The 23,088-nt window shown below is 38.4% G+C and overlaps 1 protein-coding gene across 2 annotated transcripts in view; it reads right to left on the reverse strand.

Annotated features, from left to right (window-relative positions):
• Positions 1-324: 324 nt before the first annotated feature.
• Positions 325-23,088, reverse strand: part of OXTR (oxytocin receptor) — a 45,021-nt gene continuing 22,257 nt past the window's right edge. Inside the window, exons 1-3 of one of the 2 annotated variants that reach the window (XM_058173291.1) lie at positions 20,391-20,542; positions 18,755-19,982; positions 325-4,198 (exon numbers count right to left, since the gene is read on the reverse strand). In XM_058173291.1, the coding sequence (XP_058029274.1) occupies positions 3,951-4,198; positions 18,755-19,655 (1,149 nt within the window). In that variant the 5' untranslated portion in view covers positions 19,656-19,982; positions 20,391-20,542 and the 3' untranslated portion in view covers positions 325-3,950. Of the gene's footprint in view, positions 4,199-18,754; positions 19,983-20,390; positions 20,543-23,088 lie in introns of those variants that run through there. The other variant, XM_058173292.1, reaches the window with a different exon arrangement.

The raw sequence follows: 23,088 nt of genomic DNA on the forward strand, positions 1-23,088 counted from the left end.
TGAAGGTATCCGTTCTTTTATATGAGAGCTGAGAGAATATGCACCAAGACAAATTCCTTGTGTGTCCAATCACACTTGGCCAATAAAAATATCTATTCTATTCCATTCCATTCCATTCCATTCCATTCCATTCCATTCCATTCCATTCCATTCCATTCTATTCTATTCTATTCTATTCTATTCTATTCTGGCCAGATTTATCCACAGCAGGCAGAGAATCTGGAAATAACTTTGATCAAATGACACAAGAAAGGACTCCATAAATGCAAAGCGAGTGCTTCTGTAGAAACCCACAGAACAAAGTATCCTCGGTGGTATGATACTTTTACATTTATTTAGAGTTTTTTATATATATATAGTTACTTTTCTTGTATAATACAGTTTATCTTTCATTTCTTTTGGGTCCCATTTGTATCTTTTATTTGTGATTTTTTTTCTCTCTTTAAAAAAGAAGATAACTACTTACTCAAATGTATCTTTTAAAATATTTTTTCCAGAAAAATACCCGATTGAAATAAACAAGCAAGGAACATACAGTCACCTAGTATTAAATCAAAGTTATCTTACAGTAAAGTCAGTGAAGATGGCAAATATTTTGTTAGACAAGGGGTTGTCTCCTGAGAACAAAAGGAAGTTTGCAGAAAGTAAGGTCACCACCTCCTCTTCTCATTGTCTCCTTCTTCATGACATAACTTATCTGAAGGGTGTGATTCTTGAACAGCATGAATGGGATGAAATTCCCTCTGCCTGAAGTAGGATAACTTCCCTTCCCAACAGAAATCCACTCACACACAGTATCCCCTCCAGCCTAACAAAATAGATGTTGGACACAAAGATAAGACTGAGATATGACTGAGCCCAATCATCCATTTGGGTGTATTTGTATTGGGGGGTGGCTTTGAACTAGGTCTCCCCATTCCTATTTCAAAATCTCAGTTAGGATACCACATGGAGCTTCTGATGGAAAATACCATTCTGTTCATTTCTACTCCTGTTTCTCAGGGTCCATCCTACAGTTTTCAGTTGGCCAACTTTTTTACCTCATTAAAATCAAATAACTAAATTCTGAATGGCATAATATTTTCCAGAGGCTTTTGTGGATATATAAGAAAACGGAGAACTATTTTTACTACTATTAGTCATAATAAATGGAGTTATTTGTGTTAAATATGTAGATTTTTCTGAATAATTCTTTAAAAAAAGCAAAGGTCTCACTGATACATCTTCTGAAAAGACAATGGATCTATCACCCAACTGGTCCAATTCATGAACTTAAAGAAATCAGTTGTTATGAGGGCTCAGATATGCTGGGAACATGTGAGCTTTAGCTTCTAACATACCACAATATGACATCAGTTCCAGCCATCACAGCATCCTTACCGTCACCTGATTGTAGTCTGAACATTTGGTTCCCTGGCTTGCAATTACAATGTTAAGCAAGCCACAGTCATGTGATCATAATTTCCAATCTTTCCTGCTGGCTTCCCGCAAAGTCAATGGGGAAGCTGGCAGGAAGTTGGAAATCACAATTACATGATGCCCTTGCTTAATGATCTGCATGGTCATCACTTAACAATAGCCACCAGGACTGTCAGAAATGTTATTGATAGCAGTCACATGACCCTACAGACCATATTGCTTAGCGATAGCAATTCCAGTCCTTAACTGATGTTGTTAAACAAGGACTATCTGTATTGTACACTTATTCTAGAGCTGTCACCCATAACATTTTTTTTTAAAGTCTCCCTTATACTATCCTTTGGGCTCATTTTACAATAAAAAGGCAAAAGCTGTGGAATGCAGCTAAAACAATCCCAGGTTCATCCCCAGAAAATATTTAGCCAATTATACATGCAGTAGAATCAAGAGCAGAATTATATCAGGTAGCAAATGGAAAACTTCTAGAATAACAATTTCAACTTGCAGGTTTTGATGGATGCTCAGATAGTCTCTAAATATTGTCCAAATATTTTATGACTGCATTAAGAATTGAGTAACACCTCACTTCAACCATTTGCAAAATTGTAATATTTTGGAGCTGCAAGGAACTCCAAAGTTCATTTATATACATCACTGCTGTAAGAAGATACATTCTAGAGACTCTCTGCTTAAATATTTTCAGAGATAATTGAAGTAATTCAGTATTCAACATATCCAGAGATAATTTATTCCACTGTCATAACATTAGGAAGTTTTTCTTGATGCTTAGCCAAAAATGGCATTCCCACCCATTCTTGGTAGTTCTGACTTTTTGAACCACCGAATATAAATCTGCTCCATCTTCTCTGTGATACTTGTTCAAATCTGAGAGTTTTCTATGCTATACTTTTCTTTTTATCCAGGCTAAGCATTTGATATTTTCTGTTGTAACAGTCAATGACTGACATGCAATGTGTTTAATAGCAGAAACATGTGGATCATTGATCACTTGCAGGAATATTGTTTATCACATAAAAAAAAAACCTCACTGTTTTCTGAAAGTGGAAGGGATTTTGGGTCATGCTATAGACGTGATGGCAAACCTATGGCACGCGTGATGGAGCCATATCAGTAGGCACATGAGCGTTGCCTTAGCTCAGCTCCGGCACTTGCATCTGATTTTCAGGCCTTCCGGGCTCACCGGAAGTCGGCAAATGGGCTGTTTCCATCCTCCAGAGGGCCTCCAGGTGGGTGGGGAAGGCCTGTTTTCACCCTCCTTGGGCTCCAAGAAAGTGTCTGGAGCCTGGGGAAGGTGAAAAACGGGCCTACTGGGCCCACCATGCCATCACGTGCCGAAAGTGAGGGGAGTGCAGGGAGTCACATGTGCATGCACGGGGGTGGGGAGGCATTGAATTATGGGTATGGGCACACATGCACACGACCACCCAGCGCTCCCCCTGCTTTTGGCACATGGCAAAAAAGTTAGCCATCACTGTGCTATAGAATGTATCAGCTATTGACAAGGGCAGTGATAGGTGTCATTGTTGTCTACTGCAAGTTAAAAGTGTGCCTTAAAACTGCCTTCCAACATTCCCCTTCTGGTTAGATTCTGCAAGAGGCACCTGGTAATGATGGGTTAGCAACTATTCTTCTTACAAAGCACTGTCTGCATTCTCTATAAATTTTGCTGTGTTAGTTTGTCAATAGTTAATGAGCGATGCACAATGTTATGCTGACAGTCTTTGAAGGGTTAACATTTCACAGTGGAATGTTGCTGGAAAAAAATGAATGATGCAACTAGGAAAAGAAACATGGAATATCTATGAAAATCAACTTCAATTTCAGGAGTTATCGTTTCCACTTCAAATGTAGTTTCTGGTATCACGTTGAGCTCCCAAAATTTTTCTCCATGACCAGTCATCACATAACTGCAAGTCCAGGTAATGATGGGGTGTTTAAAGATTTGAATTCCTTTTTGTGGATTGAATGGTCAGTCCAAGGAGTAACAATGTTTTGTTTGACTTAGAAGACTCCACCATATTCATTTGTCTTATACTCCACTGCCTTTACAATAGGAGACAATATTTTCTTCTTGCTCCTGTTATTTGTAAGTGTAATCTGTTGCTCAGTTTGTAGGTTTCGTTAATCTGTGGAATCCATCGACACTGTGATCAAACCTTGTATGTTTTGCATGGGAACTATTATTTGGCTCAAATATAGAAAATATAGTGTTTTTCAAATATTACAAATTTGTCTGCCTGGGTAAGACAGGAATAGACCATCCAAGTTCTTGAAGAGTCAAATTATTTATCCTGAATCAGACTATAGCCAGCTTTCTTTTACCTTAAATATCAATAAACAAATACCCTACACATACAATACACTCATTTTTACACATACGGTAGTATATTTATGCCCAGACTTACATGCACCCATATCACTTTGCCTCATTTTCTTAAGTAGATAGACACCAAAGCCATTTGTAGCCAAACATTTTAATATAGTCTATAGAGACGCTGGATCTGTCTAGCTCATGCTGTGGATGGCTGGGTAAAACTCCTTTGACTGGAGCTTTTGATACTCAGAACAAAAGTGGATGAATTGCTTTTCTTGCTTACGCTCAGGTCACATCCTTGCCGAGCTTTTAAGTACTGTGAAGAACAACAAAGGAACCGGTGCAAAAGGTCATGGAAAAGATGGCCTGTGAAAAGCATGTAGATCCAGGGGTTACAACAGCTGTTCAGGCTTGCTAGGAGTGTGGTGATTATGAACGTCCAATCTACAAGAGAAAAATGTATTAGAAAGAGTTAAACACTACTATAAAGTTTCAGGATCATCAGGATTGTCAATGAAGAGAAATAGCCCAACAATTAGTAACAAAGTAGGACACTCCACCTGCGCCTGCTTGGGTGATGCCATAATACCATGTTACAATACTTTGTTAAAATGGAGATATAAGGTAAGACATTTCATCAGAGTTTTGCTGGATGAATGCATGCCACAACTGACATACAGAGTGTCATGATGAATGCATGCCACAACTGACATACAGAGTCTGCTATACAGTGGTAGCAAAATTTAATAACTTTTAAGTTGGAAATTTTTGCTATTCAAAATAATGGTTAATTCCTCCCCCACATACACACAAACACAGATGAGGCTGCTGTGAAAATGTTTTGGCTCAAGCACCAAGTATTTTGAGCTGAGTTTTACCGAGAGCTCGTGGCAGTATAAAGGGAAGAAAATTAGCATGGATTTGGGAGCTCAGATAATTTAGAGAATTTTTAAAAATGATCTATTCAAAGATTGGCCACTATTTTACTCCTCTCTCCATGTTCTTCCATCTTCTAAATTAGTCAATTTTATATATACACTGCTGCTCAGAGTAAATTAGCAGGTGTGTCACTTTCTGGCATAGATTTCTTAGATGTTCTGCTCCTCAAAATTACTTCTTCTTTTTTTTTGCTTTAATATTTATAATATATATAAAAAAACTTTCAATTAAGTCTGAATTAGAATAGAATAGAATAGAATAGAATTTTATTGGCCAAGTGTGATTGGACACACAAGGAATTTGTCTTGGTGCATATGCTCTCAGTGTACATAAAAGAAAAGATACGTTCATCAAGGTACAACATTTACAACACAATTGATGATCAATATAAATCATAAGAATTATCCTGAATTGTGGCAGTTAGATATAAAACTATACTTTAAGGATGGGAATTACCAGCATTCCTTACTATGAGAGCCTAAGAATTGTCATCCCAGCACACCTGGGAAAGTTTCTGGTAGAGCAGAGATGTCAAACTCAAGGCCCATGGGCTGGATCTGTCCTGCAGTGTGCTTAAATATGGCTTGCGGGGTCAGCCTGGAAATAGCAAAGGACTGGCCCTTTGCCTGGTGTCTTTGGAAGCCAACAGGGGGTGCAGGAGGCCACACGTGCCCCCCCACACCCCATTTTGTCTGGCAGCGTGCTTCAGGAAGCCATCCAGGCTGAAAACAAGGGGGGCTCCATCAGAGGTGGGTTTCAGTAGGTTCTGACCAGTTCTGGAGAACCGGTAGCGGAAATTTTGAGTAGTTTGGAGAACCGGTAGTAAAAATTCTGACTGGCCCCACATCCATCTATTCTCTGCCTCCCAAGTCCCAGCTGATTGGGAGGAAACGGGGATTTTGCAGTAACCTTCCCCTGGAGTGGGGAGGGAATGGAGACAGTATCCTTCCCCTGCCACACCCACCAAGCCACACCCACCAAGCCACACCACGCCCACCAAGCCACACCCACAGAACTGGTAGTAAAAAAATTTGAAACCCACTACTGGGCTCCATGTCCCATTTTGGCCAGCAGCGTGCTTCAGGAGGCATCCATCCATCTCCCCCCTCCCTTCCAGCTGGCCCTCAGAGAATTAAAATGCTGATCCAGCCCTCGAAGAAATCCAGTTGGACACCCCTGTTGTTGAGTCTAAAACTAAAACCTAGGTCTTAATAAATTTGCTCCAGGCTATTACAAATACCTTCCATATTAGTATATAAACAAATGTAGGGAATCAGCATGGCTACATTGTGCTGCAAATATTTTTTATAGTATCTGGGGTTTAAGATTTAGGAATAAACGTGAAACATCATCCAAAAGCAATTATAGGGTAAATGCTTGCCACTATTTCATGTTTAAGGAAAAAAGACTTATTGGAATCATTGTTATCTGTACTGCAGATGAAAACAACTGGAGAGAGAAAATATTTTTCCACACATTGACCACTCTTTAAGTTCATCAGCCACTTTTGCCAATTTAGCAATGAATAGTGTTTTCATGAAGTCTTATTTTCCACTCCATCAATATTCAAAAAGTTTAATCTTCAAAACTTGTATTAGCACCATATCTTTCAAATGGCATACAAAACTGCACAAGATAGACACCTTCCTTCTATCCAGTTCCTGCTTCAGATAATCTATTAGGTTCAGTACTAGAATAGAATAGAATAGAATAGAATAGAATAGAATAGAATAGAATAGAATAGAATAGAATAGAATAGAATAGAATTTTATTGGCCAAGTGTGATTGGACACACAAGGAATTTGTCTTGGTGCATATGCTCTCAGTGTACATAAAAGAAAAGATACGTTCATCAAGGTACAACATTTACAACACAATTGATGATCAATATATCAATATAAATCATAAGGATTGCCAGCAACAAGTTATAGTCATACAGTCATAAGTGGAAAGAGATTGGTGATGGGAACTATGAAACGATTAATAGTAGTGCAGATTCAGTAAATAGTCTGACAGTGTTGAGGGAATTATTTGTTTAGCAGAGTGATGGCCTTCGGGAAAAAACTGTTCTTGTGTCTAGTTGTTCTGGTGTGCAGTGCTCTATAGCGTCGTTTTGAGGGTAGGAGTTGAAACAGTTTATGTCCAGGATGCGAGGGATCTGCAAATATTTTCACGGCCCTCTTCTTGATTCGTGCAGTATACAGGTCCTCAATGGAAGGCAGGTTGGTAGCAATTATTTTTTCTGCAGTTCTAATTATCCTCTGAAGTCTGTGTTTTTCTTGTTGGGTTGCAGAACCGAACCAGACAGTTATAGAGGTGCAAATGACAGACTCAATAATTCCTCTGTAGAACTGGATCAGCAGCTCCTTGGGCAGTTTGAGCTTACTGAGTTGGCGCAGAAAGAACATTCTTTGTTGTCCTTTTTTAATGATGTTTTCGATGTTAGCTGTCCATTTGAGATCTTGCGATATGATAGAACCCAGAAATTTGAAGGTTTCTACTGTTGATACTGTGTTGTCAAGTATTGTGAGAGGTGGAAGTATGGAAGGGTTTCTCCTAAAGTCTACCACCATTTCTACGGTTTTGAGTGTGTTCAGTTCCAGATTGTTTTGGTTGCACCACAAGGCTAGTCGTTCGACCTCTCGTCTATATGCGGATTCGTCATTGTCTCGAATGAGACCAATCACTGTTGTGTCATCTGCAAACTTCAGTAGCTTAACAAATGGATCATTGGAGATGCAGTCATTGGTATACAGAGAGAAGAGAAGTGGGGAGAGCACACAGCCTTGGGGGGCCCCTGTGCTAATTGTACAGGTATTTGATGTGATCTTGCTTAGCTTCACCTGCTGCTTCCTGTTTGTTAGGAAGCTTGTGATCCACTTACAAGTCTGTTCCGGTACCTGTAGCTGGTTTAGCTTAGTTAGAAGAATGTCTGGAATGATGGTATTGAATGCTGAACTAAAGTCTACAAAAAGGACCCTTGCATAGGTCTTTGGAGACTCAAGATGTTGTAGGATGTAGTGCAGAGCCATATTAACAGCATCATCTGTTGATCTATTGATCTATTAATTGCTTCAGAGTCAACTGGAAACATATAAACCTTTAATTAAAAATATTACCTTTATAATTTACCCTTCCATCTCATCCAGATACACTAGTTATGCATACTGGTATACTGATTTGATAAGCTGGCCTGTCAGAAATAATCATTATATATTGGTATTAAGGTAGATAAGATACCTTATTATGATTTATTATTACTTAGTTGCTTTGTATGTATGATGACAGCTTATGCACTGGAGACAAATTCCTTGTGTGTTTAATCACACAAATAAAGTATCCTATCCTACCCTACCCTACCCTACCCTACCCTACCCTTCCAAATATCATTTTCAGGTCCCAGTACCTTAAAAATATGGCACTGAAATTGGCAATAGAATGGCCCATTCAGGGTGGGGTTGTAAGAATGGGAATTAAAAGTGATTTGTTCCTGCTATTTTTATTTTTATTCTTAAATCTTTCTCTCAAAGATCAAGTAAAAAATTTAGTGAAGGCTCTTTCAGTATAACCAAATAGTCTTTCATAAGAAAATGAATTGGTTATAAGTATAGGTATGATGAAATATATACAGAAATAAGAGATAATGGGACAAAAAAAATTTATTTTTTTTAATTTATAATTAAATGAAACAAGAGGGGGTGAATGTAAATAATAAAGGAATACCGAAATGAAGCTGATGTAAAGAAGGAGTATATGTTTTATGTTAGTATTTGTTATGTCTTGTTGGTTTTCGTTTGTTAAAAAAAAATCTTTCGTAGTTCTTCAAAAGGTTAAAAAGCTGAGTTGCAGCCCCTAATCCCCAACGTTGCCAAGTGTTTTCTAACATCCAATTACCTTTATATAGTCACATCTCACAGTCCTCCTTAAGTATATCAGCCGAAGGAATATGCTAAACTAATTTAGAACTTCCTCTATGAAGTGTAAAAAATGGCTCACTGCAAACAGTGTTTTAATTATAGCTGTGTAGCCAGCAAAATGCCTATCCCGTTAAATCGGCTATTTATGTATTTGTCCAGACACCAACTGTTGATAAACAATCTCAAAGTTCATGCTCTGTCTTCTCATGTTTTTTTTAAAAAAAACAGAATAAAGATTATATGCCTTTATTACTAAAGAACTAAGGAGAAATTTCCTGACAATAATAACAATAAACCAGTAGAACGCTTTGCCTGCAGAGGCTGTGGCTGATCCAACACTGGAGGTTTTCAAGAAGAGACTGGACAGCCATTTGTCCAGAATGGTATAAGGTCTACTAGAGAACAGAGAGTTGGACTAGAAGACCTCCAAGATGCCTTCCTTATTATGTCTTAGTGTTACAATGATTGAGAAACATTTCCTTATTATGTCTTACTGTTGCAATGATTGAGATAGGGCAGTCCAATCCCTATTCAGCAGACTAAACACAGCTATGCATGGTTGTGTTCTTTAAGGGTTGTTCTGGAATTCAGTTAACAGATATAGTGAGTAGCAACTAATATTATTACTGTGATCAATAAGAGGAAAGGAATCTAATGTCCATTGTCCTATAACCCCCTAGAAATAGATACACACAGCTTGTGGCTTTTCCTAGAATTGGCAATAATAATTAACTTTTTCAATATAAATGAGTTATGTAACTTAGAAAAATAGCACAATATCCTGACAAATACAATGTTATTGGGCTGAGACATATTCATATCCGGCTACCTCCGTTTATTTACAAAGGTTGTATAGCAAAAGTAGCATGTCGCATTTACTGTTCCTAAATTGTTTGCCTTTTTAACAGCAACAAAAAAAATGGTTGCAAACAAGTCTTTACATAATCAGGATTTCAGTAAGAAATAATAATTATGCTAGGGATACAGACTAATTTATTTCCAGCATGAATCAATGAAAAAAGAAATCTTGAACTCTCATTCATCATGGGAATACCTCTCCTAAACATGCTTACTATGAAATATTTCATTTTTCTCATTAGCTTTTCTTAAGGCTGAGTCATTAAGGTGACCTTTGCATCAGCTAATCACAGAATAAGAAATTCCTCTGAAATGTACTGCTTGTTGTGAAACATGGCATTGTTAGTTTAAAAAAGAGGGGAAACCAAAACAAAAAGGAATCTAATAGATTACTGTTTGGAATTAGCATTGATTCATAATCACGCACTGAAATTCTAATGTTCAAATAATCTATCTAGACTCTTGGGTAACATATCTAGGTTCCACTTCTGAATGCTAATTGGAACTTTTTAGGTCTGTTTTCAGTATTTTGAAAAATAAGAGGACAAGTCAATTTCTCAGCCATTCCACTGGGCTTTGCATAGAAGTGGTTTAGCATAATTACATCACATAAATTTCACTCTTCATTGTTTAGGCTGAAGCAAATTAACCCAGTCTTTCCTCTGGAAGTTAGAACAAAGCAATTATCTGAAATCAGCTTTTCAATATCTGTTCCTTTCCAGACCATAGGTTTCAAAATTCATAAAAAGAACAGCTGGCAATAAATATGGGAGTGATCTCAATTCACTAGAAAAGTCTCAACTAGGGACGACTGCTCAAAATGTTTCTGTGTTCAACCCTTACATGGGATTCATCCAACAGAGCTCAAGTATAGACAGATTAAAGAAAAATCTATTGCTATGGACTTTATTGTTTGGCTGGGTATCACCCTGATATACTTCCTCAGGAATCAAAGGAAACTGGGATTAGGCCTACTCAATGGACTGTTGTTTTTTTAAAGACACATACAGAAATTTCACCAACTACTAATAAAATTTATATGGAAAGTGACCAAGAAGTCTACAGCTGAAGGAGTTGAAAGAAATTCTACAGGAAAAAAATATTAATATTAATTCATATTTGCTCTACAGAGCAAAGAGTTTAAAAAGACGATCTTTACTTAATTTCAGATTCTGCCTGGATTTTTAAAAAAAACTTAGACAGTACTATTCTTGTTACTCTAATAGAAAAGTATTTCCAAGTTTCTAACAAAGAACAGTTTAAGATTATGATAAAAAACAACAACCTGAATTAACAATTGTGAATGACAAAAAAATATTTGAAGATAAGATGATTTACTTAATAGGAATCCTCCAGTGTTGCTAAACCATTATTGTACTTTATTTGGATGATTGTACAAAGCTAAAAAATAGGCAGTGCTGGTCCTATCATTAGGCAGAGCAAAGTAGCTGTCTAAGGCAGCTAAATTCCTGGGAGGCATATAGTGAAAGAGAGGAAGACCAACAACTACTCTGTGTTCCTTAAATTACTGTTGTTAAGTGTTATAGAGGTAGGCACCAAACTAGAATATAACTATTAATAATCATCTTTTGAACATAGAATGAAAATATGTAAGTCTTTCATCTAAGGCAACAACCCATCTTAAGAGAGCCATTGGCTATATCAAATCACTGGATTTCATGGGTGGCCTGGTGCCAAACATGCCTTAGACACAATTAGAAATGGTGTTCATAAACTTTATTATGAAGCTGACTAGACAACTATTAATCAAGAAATCATAAGATGACATTACTCATCATTAAAAGTTAGAACTGGAAGTTTTTAAGAAGAGATTGGCTAACCATTTGTCTGAAATAGTATAGGGTTTTCTGCCTAAGCAACTCATTTCCAATTCATCCTATCCTATCCTATCCTATCCTATCCTATCCTATCCTATCCTATCCTATCCTATATTCTGTTCTGTTCTGTTCTGTTCTGTTCTATTCTATCCTATTCTATTCTATCCTACATTCTATTCTATTCTACTCTGTTCTGTTCTGTTCTGTTCTGTTCTGTTGTTCTGTTCTGTTCTGTTCTGTTCTGTTCTATTCTATTCTATTCTCAACTCCCACGTTTATTTATCCATCGTATCATTGGTGATCTGTTACCAATGTTCTACTTTAGAACATTGGTTCTAAATGTTCTACTTTAAAAAATTTAGCTACAATATTAAAAGGAATTATCTTCATATTCTCTAATAATAATAACAGAACAGAATAACAGAAAAGCTATATAGCATCAACCAAAAGCAGTGACAAACCTGAAGTCACCCACATCATTTTCAGCCTGTCATAAAATGAGATCTCAGATGATATGTGTGCTGTGATAATGTGTTTGACTTTCTAAAGTGCTGTTTTATGTTAATTATTAAGGGGTTTTTTTTCCCCATTGGTGGAAAAAAGACATTGATATGACAAACCAGTGGTTCTGACAGTAGGAATCATCTTAAAACTATCCAACTTAGCCATAGACGGGTTCCCCATCATACTAAGGCACAATGTGGTTTGTTTGGTTTTGTCTGAATGTATAGGTTATTCAATAAACAATTATTCATTAAGATGCCAGTTCGTTAAAACATGTAAATGAAATTGGATCCAGAATTCCCCTTTTGTGAACAGAAGGCTCTTTTCCACTTCCAAAAAGTGGGTGGGATTAAGATTGAACAGAAATGTCCCCTGGAAGAATGGAAGAGGACAGTGATTGGCAATGTTTCCTCTTCTGTAATCTACCCTATCGCAACTCACGTTGTTGGCTAATAATCAGATATATAAAGAGAGAAAGTATAGCTCCACTATAAAAAGTTGGGATACAATTATAGATACACGTAGTCCTCAAGTTATGACCATTCATAACTATGACCATTCAGTGACTGTTTTAAGTGCTACTTTTAAGACTTTTTTAAGTAACTACTTTAAATGAAGTAATACTTATGCTGCTCCTTGAAGTTATGGCCACTGCAGTGTCCCTAGATGATCAAAATTTGGGCACTTGGCAGCCCACCTACATTTGCAACTGCAATGGGTGCTTCAATTCCTGCCAGCCACCTATTTCTCTCCCATCTCTTCCCCTTTCAGCCATCTGGCACAGGGGCACTCCTTAGTAGCAGCAGCTGCACTGGGCTCAAGTAGAGGCCTGAGGCCTTCAGCAACCTAGTCCGTTGCCAATGCTTCCAAGCCTCAGGAAGAAGGTGTGGCCAGTAGCTGCCTGCATAGGGCCAAGCCATGCATGCTTCAGCAGCAGCAGGAAAATGGCAGAGTCCACTGGGGTCATCAGGGCTGGCAGGTGAGTCAGTGCATAACTGACAGGATGTAGGATGAATACTGGGCAGCTGGGCTGGCAGTGATAGCAAAATGCAAGGTAGCCAAAAGGGCACCGATGGGGGCAAAGATAAATGGGGGCTGATGAAGAGGAGGGAGTCCCTTACTTTAGCAAAGCTTAGGGCTGGGAGAGGCCAAGCTGGGAGTGGCTTAATTCTGGGTGAGTCCTGTGCTAATGACAGACAGGATTTGGTTAACAAAAGCAATGGGGAGTGCTAGGATTGCTGTCACTTAATAATGAAGCCATGTGACATCCTGCTTCCCAACCACATCACTTAGCAATGGAAATTCCTATCCCAATTACCATTGTGAGGACTGCTATCCTTAAGACTCCATTAACATAAAAATGTTAAGCTTAAATTTGAAGAATACAGTGGAGATGTTGTTATCACTTTTGATGCTCATTCATTGACACAATAAACCTGATCTGAATGACTCTTGCCACTCTACACAGGGCGAAAAATAAACATTTTGCTCATTAGTAAATTTTTCATCATGCTGTGTTTTTGCATTCTGAACATCTGCCTCTGTTAATTGTTAGCTTGGACACTTTACATGTATCTTTCCAGCTGATTGCATGACTGCACGCTTTCACAAGCCTACTAGTGAAAGTTTTAGCAGAACCTTAAGATAGTATCTCACTACTATGTATCTTACTCTGTAGCCAGAATAGATAAAAGCTGTGCATGATGTCAAGCAGCTTTTACCTTGCCAACTTCAGATGCAACCGGTGCTCATGTAACAGGGAGTAAGCCCATTTTAAGAATGTGGGGCTATCTTCTGAGTAAGTATGCACTGTGCATTTGATGCAAGGATTATTAGCACAAAAATAACAGCCATGGATATTCCTCTATTCCTGCATTATCGTTCTCTTTAAAAATATGAAATATAAAGCAAATATTGTGATCGGAGTAGAAGAAACAGGGCACAGAAATATAGCAAACAATGAAGTATTATAATTAGAAATGAGTACAAAATAAGACTCCTCCAGAGACAAGTTACATTAGGAATACTAAATTAATAATTATCTAGGTCGTACAAAAATAACCTTGCATTCATTCTGATAAACCCATTTTCATATTCTGAAATGCTTTTGAGATTTTTTTTTCTCCCTAACACAGAAACAATCACTTTTAACATTACTGGGTTTGAAGGCTCATCACAAATCACCTACTACTCTTTTGCTCACTATCTTTTAGAGCAGTAACTATCACATAGATAAGAACTGCTGCACAAGATTCAACAGAAAAGTTTAATAGGAATTACGTTTGGTCTAGTGCTGTGATGGCGACACTGCAGAGCCCTTTCTGTGGGCACGCGCACTGTTATCAGCTGGTTTTCGTGCACGCCGGAGCGCCGGAAACCCAAAGACCAGCTGGTTGGCACATGCATGCGCACTGACCAGCTGGGCCTCAGGTTTCTGGCACTCTGGCATGTGCACGTTCCGGTTTGGGCATTTAGTGCCAAAAAGGTTCGCCATCACTGGTCTAGTGGTTAAAGCAGGCTACGAAGCAGTACTCAAGACCCTATGATAGCCAGCTGGATGACTTTGGGACAGTCGTTTTTTCTCAGCCCAACCACCTCAGGCTTATTGTTCTTGGGAAAATAGGAAGATAGAGTGTTGAATATATTTACCGCCTTGAATTATTTATAAAAAATAATAAAGATGGGATACAAGCAAACAAACAATCTACTCTCCATGGTTTGACAGTCCATGAAATAATCTGGGAATTCTAGAACATATTGACTCAACAGAACTGGAGGGCATTGAAAGACTATGGTCAGGTCTAGAACAAGGTCAGTATTTCTAGGTGTGTCATTCTTATTTGCTTATCCGTTAGCTAAACTATAAGCATCCCTTCTTTAAGAGGGACATTGTTTATTTCACTCTACAATGGACAAACATGTTCACCAGTTAATTCTGAAAATGAGGCATTTAATAGGATCATTAAGTGTTAAATTTGTACCCTGTGACTATTATTATAATAGTTGTACCTTGATGAAGGTATCTTTTCTTTTATGTACACTGAGAGCATATGCACCAAGACAAATTCCTGGTGTGTCCAATCACACTTGGCCAATAAAAATTCTATTCTATTCTATTCTATTCTATTCTATTCTATTCTATTCTATTCTATTCTATTCTATTCTATTCTATCAAACTCTTCAATTGACCTATAGTCAATTATGATGCCTTCGCATTTTATTGGCTACAACTTTTCTGAAATAGATGATAGTTCCTAATTCCCTTAAGGATGACGAAACTAAGGGTCTCTACCCATCTCTACTGCCAATTCAAAGACAACACTAATCCCTCTAGCCCTCTGAGCGCTTGGAATATTTGGCAGGCAAAGTGTTACAAAGAAATATTCTTATTGGAAACTCTTTTGTGGTCTTTGGCAAATAAAGGCCCATATCAGAAGTAAAATAATCTCCTCTGCCCTGAAAGTAAGGAACATTGTCGTGCAATGTATAATGAAACTTTGAGAAGCTCCTCATACTGTTTATCAGGCCAAGTCCCAGTTGAATTTTTCTTCACTTTTCATTTTGCAGTTATCTCTGCTGTGAGATATTTTGCATACTCCCACCATGGCTCCTCTTTTCCCTTGTTCCGCTTTTGCTATCTCCCATCTTCTACACATTTCATTTTGTTTCACTGCTTGTGAACAAAGTGAAATTACTGTGGTCAAACTGATGGGCTAGAGGGCATGCAGAACTTCACAATATTTTTTTCTTAAAAGTTTTCCTGGTCTGCTAAAGCTCAAGGGGGACCCACTTTCACACAGTCTAGCAGTTGTGGCAGAAATAAAAATCTTCAAGCTTTCAACGATGACTGGAGTGAAAGAAATATACTCATTTGGAAATATTTCTCTGACTGACTAACAAAGGACAAAAGATCTCACAGAAATAAGAGCTGACCAGATTACAGCTTTTTAAAAAAAATGTGATCCCACCTTTATTATATTTATACATATCTCAAGGTGTCGAATATACCTAATGCTTTTTCCTCCTCCTATTTGTTCCACAACCACCCTTTGAGGTGAGTTGGTCTGGGAGTTGTTAGTATTTGCTTTATTAATAATCCTTGCATGAAATGAACAGCGCGTGCTTACTCCAAAGATGCTCCCAGATTCTTAAGATAAGTTTGCTCCCTGTTAAATGAGTTCTGGCTGCATCTGAAGTTGGCTAGTTAAAAGTTGTTTTGACATCAAATGCAATTTTTATTCATTCCCTTCCCCACAACGCAAGGGTTGCATGCCTAGATTTTTTTTTCTGATTTAAATTTGTGCCTTGTTTTAGTCACCCAAGGCCACCCAGTCGGCTTTCGCACCTAAGGCAGGACTAGAATTCACAGTCTCCTGGCTTCTCACCTGGTATCTTAACCACTAGTCTAAACTGACTATAGTAATAAGCTACCACAAGGCTTCATACTTACATCAAAGTTAGTAGCTTAGTATTTGGTCTTAAACCAGCCTAGTGGAAGAGCACTAACTGATTAAAGGTATTAAAGATATTATTGTCACAGTTGCTCTACCCAGCAAACTTAGTTTGCAGTTGCTTGGACACAGCAATACATCCAGTTCCCGAATTCTTTTATTACTGGTGGAATGATTTACAGTCCTGAATAGATTTTTGATTTGTGGAGAATAAAACAATGCCTAGAGAATATTTTATTCTTGGACTTTTCATTGAGATAGTAATATGATGACTTTCCTCATGCACTGAGCTGATATGTATAACAGGACAAAGAACAGAAGTTAGGCTGAGAGAAAGCCCCTGGTTAAAGAGGGTTGCAATCAGAACAGGAAGACAAATCTGGGTTCTCTGCATCTTTACTGCAACACCATGACTATCTTTCCTCCTCCCAGCTGGGGAAGGATAATTGACATGGAAAAATAGGAAGAGGAAAATGGCTAAGCAAGCTCATCCTTTATGTTTCTACTGAAAAAAATGCATTATCTCAAAATTATCTTTTGTGGGAAAAGAAGGAACAAGGTATTTGAAGTTGGAAAGAGATGAGTGAAGCCCACCTATCTGAATTATAGTAGTTGGGCATTCAGAGTATGACTGTAACTTCGATGTTACTAAAGTTAAAAAAAAAATGAGCTGGAAGGAACTTAATGACTCTTCTCTGACACGAAGGTAATCAATCATCCAGAGTCATCCAACTTTTGACTTTTAATAGGTCTAATCAAATTTAATTACTTTGCCAAGTCTCCATTATTCAATTTCTTTTTTCATCCAGTTACTATGACTAAACATTTGTTTTGTAAATATTTCTTTTCTTAATGGGTAGGAGTAGAACTTGCATTTAAAGTTCTAGCCATATAAGACCTAAGAGGTCTTGATGCTCTCTGAGCTTGGTTGTTTTCTTGCTTGTAGAATCTTCCTACAAGCACTGATGTTACCTGGTTTTATTGATGATGTTACCTGGTTTGGTAATGAAACATTTGCAAGAAAACCATCAAACTCAGAGAGCGCCATGGACTCACAGTTCAACCCTGAGCTACAAGTATTCTCTTCTATTGGTACCATATAAGACTCTTTTGCTACAACTAGTATTGGATTTTCCACATTGAAACATCCCAAATGAGAGGTACAGTTTCAACAAAATACACATTCAACCTCCAGACCACAATGGGATCTGTCCAACCCTTCTCACACTTCAGTTATACATTTTTGGAGTGATGGGGGCAGTGGCAGCCTGAGTATTTTTACACATACACAAAAATAGTGAGCCAGCTGATAGACTTCAGCATCTTCTCTGTAGACTGGACATTGGTGGTGGATAAATGTATATGGAAAGTTGATTTCAACCCATTTAGATATTAGAGAGTATGCTGAAAAGTATGTCTTGCCACATAGCTCTTATTTTGAGCCACACATTGTTGATACCAGAGTGATAGCAGCCAAAGCTTTTACTAATGCATCCATTAGTTTGTTATTTCTTAGAGTTAAAAGTGAAGATTTCCAGTTCTGGGACAAATAAAAGAGCAGGGAACTTCAAGTACCCAGTGATGACAATCCACTTCTTCAAAGTAACAGAAAGAAAAAAAAGGACAGAACAAATCAGCAAGTAACATCATATCCAATACCAAGTTCTTTTTCCTAAGAGGTTATTCTACAATTAATTTTAGGCAAATAGGAAGCATTTTTAGATGATTAAACATTTTATAAATGATTCTATTAGTGTAATTTAGTCTTTAGCCCTTCTCAATATGAGCTATTCCTAACATAAATAGTGCATTTGGTTAGTGCCTCTCCGCATTAAGCTCCCAATTCCCCAGTCAATGATAGCCTGCACAACTCATTCACAAAATTCCTCTGCTTCCTTCATTTCTGAACTAGCATACAGAAATCAGCCAATTGATGGGGTAAAGTCACAATGAGAGTGTTGAGTTCCTTCAGTGAAAAAGATTATAGCTACAGAGGCACTTCCATCCTACTTCCATCCTAAAAGCAATTTCCCATTTGCTCACAGCAGTTGATATAAACATTATCTTTCTTATGCTCTCACTGAGATTAACAGACAATTATTTGATGTAGCTTAGTATGAAAAAAAAAATTCCTGACATTTCTATGCCAACTATTCCTATCCCTCCAGATTTACAGCTTCCTAATAAAAGCCTTCAAGTTCTCTATGTTATCACAGGACAATTTGGCAATTTATTCAAGGTCACACAAATAATACCTAAGATTTCAAATCACTTTTTAGATTTTACCTGTTCTATCGTCCCAGCCAATGAACTGATCTTTTTTTTTCATTTGAGTAATGTTTCATTTTCTTAATCAGCCCATTTACTACGGTTTTGTTGAATGCCACATTACCGATTAGCTCTACGGATAATAGTTCAATTATAGATACATTTTAAAGAGTGAGGCAAATTACTGCACAGGCAGGTATTTTAAAAAAGGAGAACAAACCATACCTTCTTTTGGAGCATTTTCATCCCATGCAAGCCACATCTGCACAATAAAATAAGGAGTCCAGCACATGATGAAGGCTAAGACAATAATAAAGGTCATTTTGACTGTCCGTATCTTGGCTTTGGAAATGAGTTTGATACTGCTCACCCTGGAGAGTGTGCCACCATGAGAGTTACTGGAGGTTAGACTCACACTTGTTTCATGGACAGTTTTCAGCTTCACATTTTGCCAAATTTTGAAGCTGATCAAGCCATAGCAGATACTTAGCACAATCACTGGGATGATGTAGACGGTCAAGGTCATCCAGGTGACATAGGCTTTAGGACCCCAAGGCTGAATGAATGTCGCCCAGCAATCCATCCCTCCGTGGGCCACATTCTTCATAGAAAATATTTGGAGCTGCGGGATGCTGAAGAGGAGGCACACTACCCATGTGAGGAGCACAGACAACCGGTCAGACCTCCGATGTAAAGACCTCAAGGGTTGACAGATGGCCAAACACCGATCCAGCGACATCAGCAACAGCATGTAGGTGGAAGCGAACATCCCCACCACTTGCAGGTATTTGATCAACCTGCAGAGATAATCTGGCCCTTTGAACCTGAAGGTGATGTCCCAGATGAGCTGAGGCAAGACCTGGAAGAGGGCCACCACTAGGTCAGCAATGCTCAGATGCTTCATAAAGAAGTACATGCGGGAATGTTTGTGGCGGGTTGTGTAGATTGCCAGCAGCACACATAAGTTTCCCGTCAGGGCAAGGAAAAAGATGAGGCACAGCACCGCTACCTCCACCTTGGCAATGTCTTCATTTCGTTTTATGACTGAAGTTTGGTTGGCTTGTGAAGTCTGGTTTTCCAAGGTGGCATTGCCCAAGGAACAATTTGAACAATACCAAGGATCCATGGTAGATGCTTCCCACCCAGAATCTTTTGCAAGGCTGAACTGAGAAGAGAGACGCCTTCTCTGCAGTGCAGTGTGTCTTTTAGAGCCTCCCCTTTCTTGGGACCAGGCCTTTCAGTGCTTCTTTCCTTTTCCTGAAGGCCCCTTTACTCCCATTTGGCCCTTTGCCTCTTTATTTATTTATTTATTTATTTCAAAGTCCCATTTATTTCCCTTTTGCTTTGGATCCTTCACCTGGATCTGTGCATGCAGTTGATGTAGAGTTATGAGTTCTTTTTCCACCCGCAGGATAAATCCTGCTCTCTTTCCAAATTACTTCATTTGTTCCTCCTATAGCAAAAATAAATAAATAAATGGGGAGAAAAAATAAATAAGGAATTATACCAACGTTGAGAGCCACATAGTCACATTTTGAATCTCTGACAACCTCAGCTTTCTACTCTCTCACAAGGCATTCATTCAAATTCAGGAGTCCAATTTCAATGGCTTGTTCCCGTTTACTTCAAAACAACAGTTAAGACTTGCTTATTAGTTCTCCAAGTCTTTTTTTTCCCCTCTCAGCTGCAGTATTTATCCCAGTTCCTCCTTGTATACGATGGCTTTCTGCATCAGTCTAAATATAGATGTAGAAAGCGAGACTACAATTAAATGAAAACTCGAGGGATGACACAATTAACAAACACACAAGCATGCCTTGCCTAAAAGTGCCTTTCAGAGTTACAATGAAATTCTTCTTACCTTTAGCTCACTTTTTTTCTTTCCTTTTAGCAACTCCTGAACCAGAGAGTTCTCTCTCCCCCTTTCCCCCCGCCTCTCTAGAAAGAAATATCAGAAGCTAGTCCTATCCAGCTGGGAAGGTCCAAGAACGAACGTCAGGTGAGTTCTTTTTGCCCTTGTGACACATTTAGCAGCTCCACAAGTTTTTTCTCAAATGAATGCAGGAGGACAAGAGAGGAGGAGCGGGAGAAGAAGGAGGAGGAGCAGCCGAGCTTGCTGTCAGCTCTTCACAGTCATTCATGGATAAAATATACTGATTCTGTATTGTTGTAATGCAGTGTTTCTTTTGGCCCTTAGGTGTCGCCCTTGGCCATTTCTTCAGTCCCATTGTCAGGAAACTATTAAAGATCAGAAGTGGGCTGAGATCTCACTCAGCAGAGACTGATTCTCCTGTCGCTTGGTTGTGCATGGTTATGCATAGATGCACCTGAAGATGTGCAATATATATATATATATATATATATATGTTTTTTGAGGTTTTCACGGGTGTTTGTATATAGGTCTTTGGTTGTTCGGGTTTTCTCCCGTGTAAAATTGGAAGTGTCTTGGCGACGTTTCGACGAAGTCTCATTCGTCATCTTCAGGCTTCAGCTTCGTGCTTCTGGGAGCAATGTGTGATCGCAGCTGTTTCTTCCTTTAAAGGAAGAAACAGCTGCGATCACACATTGCTCCCAGAAGCACATATATATATATATATATATATACACACACATACATACATACATACATACATACATACATATATATATATATATATACATACATACATACATACATACATATATATATATATATATATATATATAGGCCAGGAACCAAAGGACAGTAACGTGTTCTTGTCTTCCTTCTGCTTCTCACTCTTCTTCCCTTTCTGGGATTTCATTTCTTGTTATTGTACAATTTAGGAAGTATCACGTGACGTCCCTTCCCATCATACATTTTCGATGTGACAAGAGGCTTTTTAAGCCTGAGGGGAATGTTAAAGATATCAATGCAGCAAGGTGAGAATTTTAACAGGCAGAATGGGGTAGCTGGTTTGAATGTCAGCCAAAGGTTTCTTTTTAAAATTGTATTGGTATTGGGTTTGCATTCTCATATTTTTATATTTCTAGGATTTGATACCCTACTAAAGCAGCGTGACTCTTATGCACCTTGACCAGAAAATGGGGTTTAGGTGTCATATGCTAATCTAGTAGCAAACTATTTTGGAGTTGAAGAATAGATTTTCTATTGTAGGAAGTTAGCACCCACCTCTCTCCTAGAAGAATGAAATATTCTAGGAAATATTAAAAAGGCAGAATATAATATTTCCCTGGATGAGAAATGGAGAAACCTTTTTTTAGGCAGGAAGCAGACTCAGTCTTACTAGCCCCCACCCTCCTCAACAGCCCACAGCAGATGTCTGCACTTAAAGAGATAGCTAGGTCTATTCATAAGCAAATGCCCTCACCCAAGATCCAACAAAAATAGGATTAGCCCTTAGCCATCTAGCAACAGAACTCGCCACATGGCATCTGGGGAGATTACATCACCCAGCAAGATGCAACCAAGCTTGGGGCTCAAAAGACAACCTACAAAGTTACCCCTGCATGGCCCCATGGGAGTCTGACAACCAATCAGAATACAAACTCAAATTCAAAGCCCAACAAAGGGTATAAATCTCTCTCTCTCTCTCTCTCTCTCTCTCACTCATGTGCTTTTTTGCTCAAACCATGTGGTCCTGTCCACCATTAAAAACCATCTTTCCAATCAGCCACCGTGTTTCCAGTATCTTTCTCCCCACTTGGAGCTGAACCCAGATGGACATTTCTTCCAACACTATCAAGCGGGGGAGAGGCAATGGTTAAACTGCCTTCTGTTTTGTTTTTAACCACATTCATTTCGGGCAAGCCCCTTATATAAATCTGAGTTTTATTGTTTGATTGACTAATTTGTTTTCATTGCGCCTTCCTCTGGAATTCAGTGATGTGGGGCAAGTTATAAATATTTTAAATCACTAAATAAGGAAGCAGCTGTGCTGAAATGTGAATGAAGATCAGAGGTAAATGTCTCAACTGAATCACTGTAGATCTATTTTCTCAGAGAAACAAAGGATTACACCTCATTTCCAAGTTTTTTTTTAAACTAACCTGAAAATAGTGGGGGGTTTTTCAGATACTTTGTATATTTGCTATGCTGGCTGTATGAAGTATGCGGAAAGGATTTCCCTTGGTGAACAGTACATTTTTAGAGTGGCAATTTTCTGCATTTGAAAGAAGTCCTAAACTTATGTTATCTTATCATCAATCCCATATGTCAATAAATCTGAATGGCAATGTATGCAACAAAGAGTTTTGTAGCAGCACCAATACAGCAACTTACTCATTTTATATACATACTTATATTTGTTAGAATTTCTATTTTACTTGTCCGCAAGGCAATTTACATGAGATCTCTCCAGTGCACCAGTTCCAGCCGTTCTTAAAGCAGAAGGCTCTTTAAATCATCACACATGCTCTAGGTACATCACAAATGGACTACTGCACTGTAATGGGGCTGCCCTTGAAGGTACAGCTGGTCCAGAATGCAGTAGCACAGTGGTTCTCAACCTTTTCTTCAGCATGGATCCCCTTTAAATACCATGGCCACGGACTCCCAAGACTTACTGTATTTTTCAGGC

This window comes from Ahaetulla prasina, chromosome 2 (genome assembly GCF_028640845.1).
Source record: "Ahaetulla prasina isolate Xishuangbanna chromosome 2, ASM2864084v1, whole genome shotgun sequence".
NCBI classification, from domain to species: Eukaryota; Metazoa; Chordata; class Lepidosauria; order Squamata; family Colubridae; genus Ahaetulla; species Ahaetulla prasina.